General features: G+C 43.6%; 1 protein-coding gene across 1 annotated transcript in view; it reads right to left on the minus strand.

Annotated features, from left to right (window-relative positions):
* The window catches only part of NPEPL1 (aminopeptidase-like 1), a gene marked incomplete at its 5' end in the record, with an annotated part of 11,445 nt that extends 720 nt beyond the window's left edge, over positions 1–10,725 (minus strand). The window contains 10 exons of the mRNA XM_009078387.1: positions 406–516; positions 1,145–1,321; positions 1,698–1,821; positions 2,521–2,621; positions 4,802–4,879; positions 5,429–5,571; positions 5,772–5,853; positions 6,539–6,628; positions 9,254–9,424; positions 10,540–10,725. Coding sequence (XP_009076635.1) covers positions 406–516; positions 1,145–1,321; positions 1,698–1,821; positions 2,521–2,621; positions 4,802–4,879; positions 5,429–5,571; positions 5,772–5,853; positions 6,539–6,628; positions 9,254–9,424; positions 10,540–10,725 — 1,263 coding nt within the window. The remainder of the gene's footprint in view (positions 1–405; positions 517–1,144; positions 1,322–1,697; positions 1,822–2,520; positions 2,622–4,801; positions 4,880–5,428; positions 5,572–5,771; positions 5,854–6,538; positions 6,629–9,253; positions 9,425–10,539) is intronic.
* Positions 10,726–11,154: the final 429 nt, after the last annotated feature.

Consider the following 11,154-nt stretch of genomic DNA (forward strand, 5'->3'; position numbering starts at 1 on the left):
AAAGGGAGGAGGGGAAACATGTTTTCTCTGCTGCAGGTCAGCAGGCAGGGTGATAACTCTGGTCAATCATCTTAAAACAACAGGGGTGAAAATAGAAGGCTGGGATTATTGCCATGAACACAAAGCAGACAAGTTGTCAAAGTTTACAGTGATAAAGATGTTGCTAATTCAAGTGACTGAAGTCAGAATATTTTAAAACCAAAATGAAAACCACGAACAGAGCAAACTACCAAACCACAGAAATTCCCAACACGGATGAAGAGTCAACACTTTTCTAAAGAACTCTTCACCTATTTCTCTCACTCTGAATCGGATGGGCACAAGTCAGAGCACCTGCAGGCACACACACTTGTCTCTGCCCATCCTGCCTGCCAGGGAAGGGTCAGCAGCCACCAACATACTCACTGCATGCACAGGAGCAGCAATGTCTACATGGACCCAGACCCCAGGCCAATCGAAGCCGATGTGAGAAGCAATGAAGAGCCCAGCACAGGAGCTTGGAGTATTGTCTCTGTCCTGTAGAAATGATCAAAATGTAGTTGGTCTTGCAAGAAAACAAAGTTTCAATGGTTTATTCTTGCCTACAGAAAAGACAGTTATGTAAATCTAGTTCAAAGCTTCATGAATGGCCCTAGAACAGTCTAACAAACCAACCACACTGAAAATCCTTTGCCTCAGTCCCTGGCAGCAGTATGGCCCTGCTCAACTCCTCTTCTGCCTGAGCTGCAGTGTATTTGGAAGTTTACTGCACACTGAAACTGCCAAAGCAGCTGCAGCAATTCTGAGGTCTCAGTCCTCAATTTCCTGGTTTCTGCATCCCCAGTTACTGTCTCTGCTGGTTATGTATGACCTGAGGAATACACATTAACCTCCTAAACAGTCTCCATTCAGGAACTCAGCATTCATTTAGAGCCATGTTTAAAGGGCCCAAAGATACCTTTGCAGCAGGTTACCCTGTTTAAAACTGACACTCCGTGACATACAGACTGCAAAGCCCCAGGAAACAGACCCTGAAGACCATAACTATATGGCCCATTGCTAAAAGATTACAGCCCCCATGAAGAGCTTTCAGCAGGCTAGGACATTGTCCAAAAAACACATATTTTTATGTCACAAAGAAATGTAAAAGAAAAAAAATTCTTACTGCCACCGAGTTCTTCATATCAGCTACAGCAGAGGTAAATTCACTGAAGTGGAGTTCAGGGCAATACACCAGAGGATGGACCAAATCCCCACAGTTCCTGCCAGCTTTAACACAAGCCTTTTCCCACTCTTCATTATTGGTAAGGACAGCAGCATGATACTTCCCTGTAGCAATTCCCTAGTGAGAGAAGAGATGAAAGATAAAATCTACTGAGTTGCAAACACTGAGCACTGGACTGCTTGCATCAGAGGAAGAATACCATCTTTACTTTGAGGATGCAAAAGCAAAAAAAAAGTTGCATAAAGAACAGAAAAGAAACCTGGTTGAGTAACACAGTTATAAATCTAACACACTCCTGGCACGTGCTGTGCACAGAGGGTTAGTTTAGTGGGGTTGCTGTGGGCAATTTCCTCTTGCACAAGCTTAGGAAGCCTCCATCAAGCAGAATGGGTCAGGATAGCTCCTTTCCCCAAAGACTTGCAGGACAGAGGCAAAGTGCACAATGCCCAGACAGCAGAAGGATCCACACTCTGCCCAGCAGCTGTGTTGGTACCTGAGCTCCAGTAAGAGTGGCCATATCCAGAATGATATCAGCTCCAAGATCTTTGCATGCATAAGCTACTCCATCAGCCAGGATCAGTCTGCCTTCTGCATCAGTGTTATTGATCTCCACAGTTCTAGGAGGAGGAGAGGGCATTTAGGACATCAGTGCTTCAGGCTGGAAGAAGCTCAGATCACCTGTCTGGACTACAATACTGAGAGCAGACTCAAACCTGATGTCCTTTCTTATTTGCCTCTGCAAGTCTGTGCAGCTGCTTATCCCCCAGCTTCAAGCATCCACACAGAGCACACATGGAAAGGGAAAATGATAGTACTGCCCTCATGCAGGGCCTGGTTCTTGGGCCTGTGTGATGCCTAGCAAGATGAGCTGGGATTCTACAAACTCTACTGTCAAAGAGGTAACATACTCTGCTTAAAAGAAGATATTCTGATCCAAGGGCAGCTGACCTCTGTGACTGAGACAATACAGGCCACAGATGGACACAGAAAACTGGCTGTACAACAAAAAATCACCTAAATCCGAGTGCTTCAAAGAAACTTCAGCTCATGATAGATATGTATTTTGATGTGTATTTACAAACCCAGCAGGAAACTCTCAGCACACTTAAAACTCACTACCATGACTGCCTAAAATTCTATTATCAATATTTAGGGAAGCTGATGACAGGAAACTCTCACTACCATGACTGCCTGAAATGCTATTATCAATATTTAGGGAAGCTGATGAGGGACAGGTTCACATGGTTCTCAGATAAACAGAACAAAAATGATGTTTGCACTCAATGTTTCTGGGAAAAGGATAAATACAATCTTACTTTCCAGAGTAAAGAACATGAATGTCATCAGGCCTTGTTGCTCGTGGTCCCACTGCATTCTCAGCCAGACAAAAAACAGCATGAAGATTGTCTTTAAAGCCCTGGAACAACCACAGGAGAGAAAGAGCTTTTGAGTCACATGCAGCTAATTTATTGGGACTGAAATCCACGAGGGAATATAACTTCTTGACAGCAATGCCACTAATTTAATAGGAAATCTGGTGGGTTTTTGGGAGAGGTTTGTTTGGGTTTTTAACCTGGGACAGTTAGCCATAACAACATCATATTCTGAGGGAAAACAGGGCCAGTTTTACTGTCAATCTCTTGATAAAAGTCTGTGGCTGAAAAAATCTGGTCATGTTCTGAAGTCTAAAGGGCAAATGAATCCATGAGAACCTTTTAAAAATAAGGAGCAACATCTAAAAGCCACAAAGTAGCTGCAGTTTCTAGTCCAGCTAGTGGGCAAACAGCATTGCTGATGAGACAACCTTCCATCTATGACCCTTAGTTCTCCCAAAAAGGTCTGTGCTGCAAACTCCCCACTGTATTCACAATATCTTACTGGACTGTACCAAATTTCTCCTCCAAGAGACACACGTGATTAATCTACTGTCAAAGAGTGAAAATCTCTTCCAGTATCAGCTGCCTTTTCCTGGATCTCATTCAGCCTCAGGCTTCACTGTGTGAGCATGCAGGATCTTGTATTGGAAAGTTCACGATGGGGAAATGCATCTTTCTAGGAAAAAAATCACTTGCTTCATTTTGCTGTTCAAAGCCTTTAAACCCACGTTGTGAAACTGCCTGAACATGCAGGCAGGGATCTTCTGAAGACGGGTAACACATCCACCCCTCTTCTCACTGAGCTTTCTGTACAAGATGTGATTCCCACTTTAGTCTCTGGGACAAACCATAGCTCAGTTAAACCTCTTCCAGCTTTCTTTTATTCTTAAGACCATTTTAAAAGCCTCAAAACAGCAACAGCTATGAATTCTTCCCACTGCCTATCCTAACACACCTTCTGCAGGGATGTTATTAACAGGTCTTACATGAGATTGTAAAAACTTTAGCAGTGTTTTCACATATAAAGACACAAATTCTTTGTGAGCTATGAAAGCTTCTTCAGGCTCAGTCTGGCCTAACATACCACTGCCAGTTTGCTCCTTGTTCCAGGAATTGTGTATGGAATGACAGATCCCTTGTGTTCACATCAATGCAACCTCTCCCAGTGCAAATAATCACACACAAAGTGAGGAGTGAATCACTAGAAGAACATACCACATCCATGGCTTTCCCAGGCTCTCCCAAAGCACCAAGTTCTAGCTCTTGTCCATTGCAAACCTGTGATCTAACTTTCTGAAGGACTTAAGTCAGGGCAAGGCAGTTGCTCTGCCTAAGATGCAGCTCACAAATCTGTTTTCAATTTTAATTCTCTGCAGATAACCGTGAAGTTTACAATCCTTCCACATCACACATGCTGCTAGGGCCAAGGCACAGAGCTAAACTATTGAGAAATGAGAGTCTGGCACTGATCATCTCCTGGCCAAAGCTTCCATCAGATCTATGCATTAATCTGCAGTGGTAAATATTCTTTGAACTTTGGATACTCCTTGGAGGCAATAACTGCTCTGTCAGCAAGACTCAGTCCCTGGATTTGTGGAGAGGGCAGAGTTTTATTGGCAGCAGCCACTCTTCCCCAGAGTTCTTACAGAGCAATATGCATTGCTTTAATTCTCCATATTTCAATACCTGGCTGCTCCTCAGCTCTCCCACTACTCTCTGACCACAGAGGCAAACCAACAAGCAGCTCCTGATGAGACTAGAGCTGCCATTTCCCCAGTAGGTTAATATTAGAACTGGCACAGGATTTGGAATATGGACAGACTTCATATCCCAGAGTCACTCATCCCTTTCTTTGCTAAGGTGACGATAGCTGCCCCAAATCCCACAGCTTAAACAAAATCAGCACTCAAGTATAGATCTGACTCAAGCAACTAGAAACCACTCAGTCCACAGAACAAACCCTGAAATTCAAGGAAGAGTCTTGGAAAAAAAAAAAAAATCAGCACTCCAGGAATTTCTCACAATTCTCAAGATCCCAGTAAAGGTATGAAATACCTTCCTGAAATAGCAGAAAGAGCAGAGTGGCTCAAGTTCACTAACAGCAGTGGCAGGTCAGAACTTCAGGATTAGACTGGGCTTCATAGCTGGGCATATGTCCAAAAGCCAGACTGCTCCTTGGCAGTGCTGGGATACATGATATCAATTAACACATTTTACTTACTTGCTTTACAGTGGCTTTGAAGGCACCCAAAATAGCAGCTGCTCCACCACAGTCTCGTTTCATTCCAGGCATAGTCGTCTGTTTAAACAGAACCATTGAATTATTTCTCTTGCTTTAAAAAGAGAATTTCACAGTAATGCCTGACACAACTAGTGTTTCTGATGCTTCTGTGCCTCTGGTTTTGACAGTGCTCAGCTGTAACTGAAACAAGGAACATCTGCTCATTGATGGATCTGGCCTTGGAGCTGAAAAATACTAAATCTCTGCTGCTAATTTGTTAGCAAAGTGAAAAGAAAATTGTTTACAAGATTCACACTAAGGCCAACGCAAATAGGTTTGGGATCTTTCTCTGAAATCAGAAATTAAACATCTTTGTTTCTAGCTTTCTCCTAGTAGTAGCAGTGAGCAGTATTTAAAGGGCAAAATATCAGGTTGCTCTTTAATTGCTCTGTAAAGTGTTCCTTGAATCCCATTTGGTCTTTGCCCCTGATAGTTTGTGTCCATATGGATGCCAGCAGGTCAAGTGTTTACTCAAGAAAAAGTACCCTGGTTCCCTACAGACATGAACTGAATTATTTTCACCAGAAAACAACACTGCAGGCAAAGGCAGCACAAGTGTTTCTGTACCTTTCCCTTAATGCTGAGTCCTCCAGTGTCATACACAATACCTTTGCCCACCCAAGCAATGGTCTGTGTTGCACCATCCGGAGTGTGACTGAGAACTGCCAGGGCTGGAGGATGCAGAGCTGCTTTGCCAACTCCATAGATACCTGGAAAACAGAGAATTAAACCATTCGTGGGGAAGAAAGTTTGTGGGGAGCACCTGTGGCTCTGCAAAACACCTTGGCATACTATGGGCAACAAAACTGCTTCAAAAAGGTGCAAATAAGACATTACATTGGAGATGGCAAAACATTCCAATTAACTTCTAGGGGGGAAAAAAAGAAGTGGAATATTCAGGAAAATATACCTCCAAAGCCTCTCTCTTTCAGCTCTTCATCTCGGATAATGGTAGGAGTAATCCCAAGATCTTTGCCAACTTTTTTGATTTCCTTAATCATTAAAAGGAAAAGGATATTGTCAGTCAGTCATCAGGACACATCTGGGTACTCAGTTAAGGCATTTGTGTGAATTTTGCACGCATACACATTCAAACATTCTCAATTTTGGGAGTGGTGCTAGTTTTCCAATGGCCTAATTCCACTGAGGCATCCTTGACTTACTATGGCATGAAATACAAATTTGACCTTTAAGCTCTGCCAGTAAAAGAAATCTTCAGAGGTAAAGGCCAGCTGTTCACTCCATTGGATCATGATGCAATGGCACAGGAATAATTTCATTCTCAACAGCTTTCCAGATCCTTGTGATAAAGCTCATTTGGAAACAGGTCAACTCTCCCATAATTTCAGAAACTCTTACCACCATCAAGCTTAAGACAACACTAGCACTGGCAGAGAAACAGTGCCATGACCAAATTAAGAACTCATGTCTTCTGCCTCCCAGAGTGTCTTACTCTGCCCTGGAGTGCCTCACTCCAAGCTGCTCACTCTGACTCCTTCCAACTTTGCAAAGTTCTACGAAATCTTAAAGGCCAAAGCAACAGCCTCAGCATCCTTGGTTTGATGTGCTTCCCACTGCTGACATGCAGGTTTTGCTCAGAGACAGCAACACTAGGTTTTGATTACTGTAGTCTAGACTTACAATTAGTAACTCTTACTCATCAGGTGCATTACCTACCTCCAGGAAGCTATCTGTGTTCATCTCATTGCATGGGGTGTCCACGATTCGAGCAGCCAGCCTGACTCCCTCTGTAGCACTTGCCAGGCACTGTGAAAAGAGGTGAGGACACCTGAGAGCAGCCCTTGCTTTGGCTGGTTTTCTGCACAGCTTTGCATTTAGCCCTGTGCAGCTGACACCAGATGTGTGGTTCTTCTGCAGCACATTAGTGCTGAACTGCAACCATCACAGCACAGTATTAAATAATGTCAACCAAGCTAAGCATCATTTTTTCTACTTCTTAAACTCATTTTTCCATGTGCTCTAATTTCTAAGCAACTATATTCCTTCCCCCAGTGAACTGCTATTGCAAAATTAGTAGCAATCTCCACTGTCAAAGGGAGATCAAGAAGGCAAAGTGAGGTGGAGGAAAGAAAGATAAGAGGAAGCCAATTCAGGATGTTCACAATGAGCTTATGGGCTGCTCAGGGTGGAAACCTGCACAGATTGTGTAATCTACAACATGGCAAACCAGAGTTTGGACGTGGGAGGGAGAGTGGCTGAGGGCCATAAAGATTACTACCATAAAACATTCTATAGGGCAGGCCCATGGATGTGGAATATTTCACACTTGTGCAAAACATGAATGCACCTGTTTCCTCTTTCCTGTGGCAAAATGGACTGACCCTCACCTGGACTGAGTGAAAACTTATCTAAGCAGGAGTGGGCAGAATCAAAATGGTCAAGAGTGAGCATGCCAAGGCTGTTTCCTTAAAGAAGGATCCTCCTGGCAAAAAGGACAACAAAGATACTAAGCTTCAACTTTTAACTCCCATGAATCGACAACTTGAAACTTTGAGACTAGGTGGAAGGAAGCTTTGTGCAAGCTTTCCAGGGGCCACACCACACTGCAGACCACACACAGCAGATGGGGGAGTTAAGATGGGTTTCACAGGAATCTGATGTGTTGGACAGTCACTCGTGCTGAGGTATCTGAAGTTTGGCTTGGCCAGACCAGCCCAAGACTCCATATACTTGGTATCCCAGCAGACTCATAAGCCTTGGCTTGCTTTGGAATGGTGCCTGACTCCCTACAATTACCTTTGATTGCTTTACTTTCCCTGAGGGATAAGGACCTCCTCAGGAGCCAAGCTCAGTCTGGAGTGATTCCCCACTAGGGCCATGCAGGCAAATGGAGCTGCTCTAACCCAAAGGCTAAGCCCAAGGGGAACAGCAGAACCTACAGAAATAATCTCTGCCTGTGATTGTGTTTCCAAGGCACTCCAGAGCACCTGGATAATGGCAGCCTTTAATAAGTGTCTTGTAAAACTCTGACAATCCCTGCTAGTCCTCCCCATAAAACATCCTGGACAATGCAGTGGGTGTAAAACACAACATGCCAAGGGAGAGGTTTAGATAAAAACATCTTACCACATACCTCTTCCATGCTCTACTTCAGCTCTCTGGTGCTGGCTGAATTTAAGGGGTGCAAACCTAGCTTGGAGTAAGCCAACAATAGTTTTGGCATGGACATCAGGGGGAGAACAGGAGGTAGAAATAACTGCAGCTTTGTTTTCAAGTTTAAAATAACCCAAGTGGTTTGGACTCTACCTATCCAAAGGAACTATTTTTGACACCAGTTAGGCTTTTCCTGATTTGGGGCATGGAAAAACTGAGTGATCAGCAGTTGTACTCAGAGAATGTCTGTCTTTGCCACCTTCCTGAAAACTGGTCTGGCACCATTTGCTGGGGCCAAATCAGTTCATAAAGTAAGGACCAAGTATTTCGAGGAAATCATACTGGAAAAAAAAATCCCAAACCCAAAGCTCCAGTTCTGTGAATTTCAGATGCAGCAACACTATCTCCTTTGCCAAACCCACTGCCAAAACTCGTAATGGATTTGCATAACCTCTCTGACTGACGAGCTAAGGGCACATCCATCTGTACAGAACCTGGAGCACTGAACAGGGAGTTCCCCAACAGCTTAACTGCAAACCTTGGAATGGCTTTTCAGTTTATGGATCTCAGAGAGGAATGACCTAACGTGCTAAAAGTGACCTGATGTGGAGTTTCCTCGTCAGGTGTAAGGGAACAGTCTTTGATTATCTGCTACTGAAAGGTAACTTTAGACATCTTTAACTGTTATGTATAGCTCATCTCCAAGCTGCATCCTTTCTTAGGGTCTTGTTTCTGGCTCCAGTGCTGCCAGAAAAACTCAGCCAAAGAGGTATATCAGACAGAAATAGCAGAGGCCATATGTGATCCCAGAATAAACAACTCTTAGTGATTTCACTGTGCTATCCACCTGCACAGTCACAGGCAGATTTTGGCTGGGTGGAAGAAAGGGAGAAACCCTCACACCAAAACAATGTAGTATTAAAGGCTAAAAATACACTATTTGCATCTATGATACACAAGAGAGAGGAAATATTTTCTTTCTGCTACAGTTTGGTGCTTTCCACGTCTGAAATCTAGATTGTGAGTAACACCTTCATCCTTAGCTGCAGTAATATGTTCAATATTTCTGCTCACAGATGCTGTGCACTGACCAATTCCAAGGAACTTTGAGCTAGAAGGATTTATTTTAGATACAACACCTACTCCACATGCAGCTTGAGACAACACCTCTTCCGTAAGCAGCTTGAGACAATTTGTGTATGCAACAAATCAAAGGAAACAAAAGTATTGCAGGAAATAATGGGGGGGGAAATGACAGAAACCTCCTCAAAATCTTACTTTGAGTGTTGCCACTTCTATGGGTCCATTGTTTTGTCCAACCAGGAAGAACTCCACTGTTACAGTCTTCTTCTCCGTGCGCCGGGACGCGCTGGATCGGTGAGTGAACAGCGGGAACGCCCTGGCCAACGCGCAAGCCGAAGCGAAGACTTCAGACCTCTCACACACCATCTGAAACAACAGCCAGAAGGAAAACAATCAGGCACCAGGGATGGGGAAAGCAACATTTAAAAGGATCTGTTACTTGAGGTAGCATTGGTGAAGAGGGGAGGAAAAAAAAAGGGGGGGGATGGATGGGAAAAAACTGCCGAATCAAGACAGACTCCTACGTCATGGCATGGATGGAGAGGGAGCATGAACAGTGCCACATCCAACTGGTTCAGTTCATTTCCCAAATGGAAATGAACGACATTGCTGGACTGCGTGGGAATTACTCCATTTAATTATACGAGTGCAATTAGCACAGGTTAGCCTACAGATCAAGACGGGAGAAAGCCTGGGAACCATCAGTGTGTGCTCCAAAGAAATACAGAAATTATATGAGAATGTGGCTAATATTCACCCAAAAGCTTTTAAACAGGTAGAATGTCGTGCTGAAGTTCATTACAGAAATTACCAATGGAAAGCAGTTTTAGCAAAACGTTTTTCAAGTTAACAGTAAGGATAAAAATTAAGGAAGAGTTATTAGTCTTGCAAATAAGTTTTCTCAGTGAGGAGTATAATTAAATGCTGTTACTGACATCGACTGTCTCTTCTCTAACAACCCACAAATCTGAGGAAGCCACAGAAGCAAATAAATTAATCAGGCTCATACAGATGACCAAAGCTACAAGAGCTTGTCCTGCAAAGGGCTCACACTGATGCATTAGTATACTAATGACTATATTAGTATACTAATGACTATATTCAAGACTTTTGAAACTCACTGAGAACACAAACAAGGCACCTTAAATGGGTTATGTGATGCAGACACAGACACTGCATCAGCCTCCTAAAGCCTGTGCCAGTACCATAAATCCTAGTTTGGAAAAAGCCACTTTGCATGGCATTCCTAGTTGATGATGCTCCACACATACCCAACCTTCATCCCCTCCAACTGCTTGAGCATGCATAAGCTATTACAGTCAGGTCTTGCTTATGTGCCAGTGCAAAACCACTTCAGTCAGTATAATTACATCGGCAAAACTTGTCCACCTCCAGTCTCCTTGGAGACAGCTAAAACCTGGGAAAAGTCGAGAAAACACTTGACTAGACATCTCACCAGAAGCATTTTAACAGGCACTTACAACAATACATCTGCTGACCCCTCCTGGGAGGCAGTTTCTGACCAGGCGCGTGATGAACTGTGCGGCCGAGGGGCTGTTGTGCCTGCTGACCCTGGAGGGCAGCGCGGCCACGGTGGCATAGTTCAGGTAGAGGGGACAGCTGTCCGTGGGGTTTGGGTTCAGGGTGCTCAGAGCTGACTGCCAGACCTGGGGAGAAAAAAAGGATTTCAAGACAAACTCTATCAGACTCATTTTCCCATCTCGTTCCCACTGGATTTAGGCACTTAGGGTTAAGGTGGTGCGAGCAAAGAAATTGTGGGCATACTTTTAAATGCAATAGGCTCTGAAGTGAAAAGAGACAGTAAATACAAAACCCTTATTAACCAGGAATTAACCATTAGTAAATGCAACAGGCCCTGGAGTGAAGAGACAGTAAATACAAACCCCTTCTTATTAAGCATTACTAAATGCAACAGACTCTGGAGTGAAAAGTGACAGTAAATACAAACCCCTTATTATTATGCATTATTAAATGCAACAGGCTCTGGAGTGAAAAGTGACAGTAAATACAAACCCCTTATTATTATGCATTATTAAATGCAACAGGCTCTGGAGTGAAAAGTGACAGTAAATACA

This window comes from Acanthisitta chloris, unplaced genomic scaffold, assembly GCF_000695815.1.
Source record: "Acanthisitta chloris isolate BGI_N310 unplaced genomic scaffold, ASM69581v1 scaffold14097, whole genome shotgun sequence".
In the NCBI taxonomy this organism is placed as follows: domain Eukaryota; kingdom Metazoa; phylum Chordata; class Aves; order Passeriformes; family Acanthisittidae; genus Acanthisitta; species Acanthisitta chloris.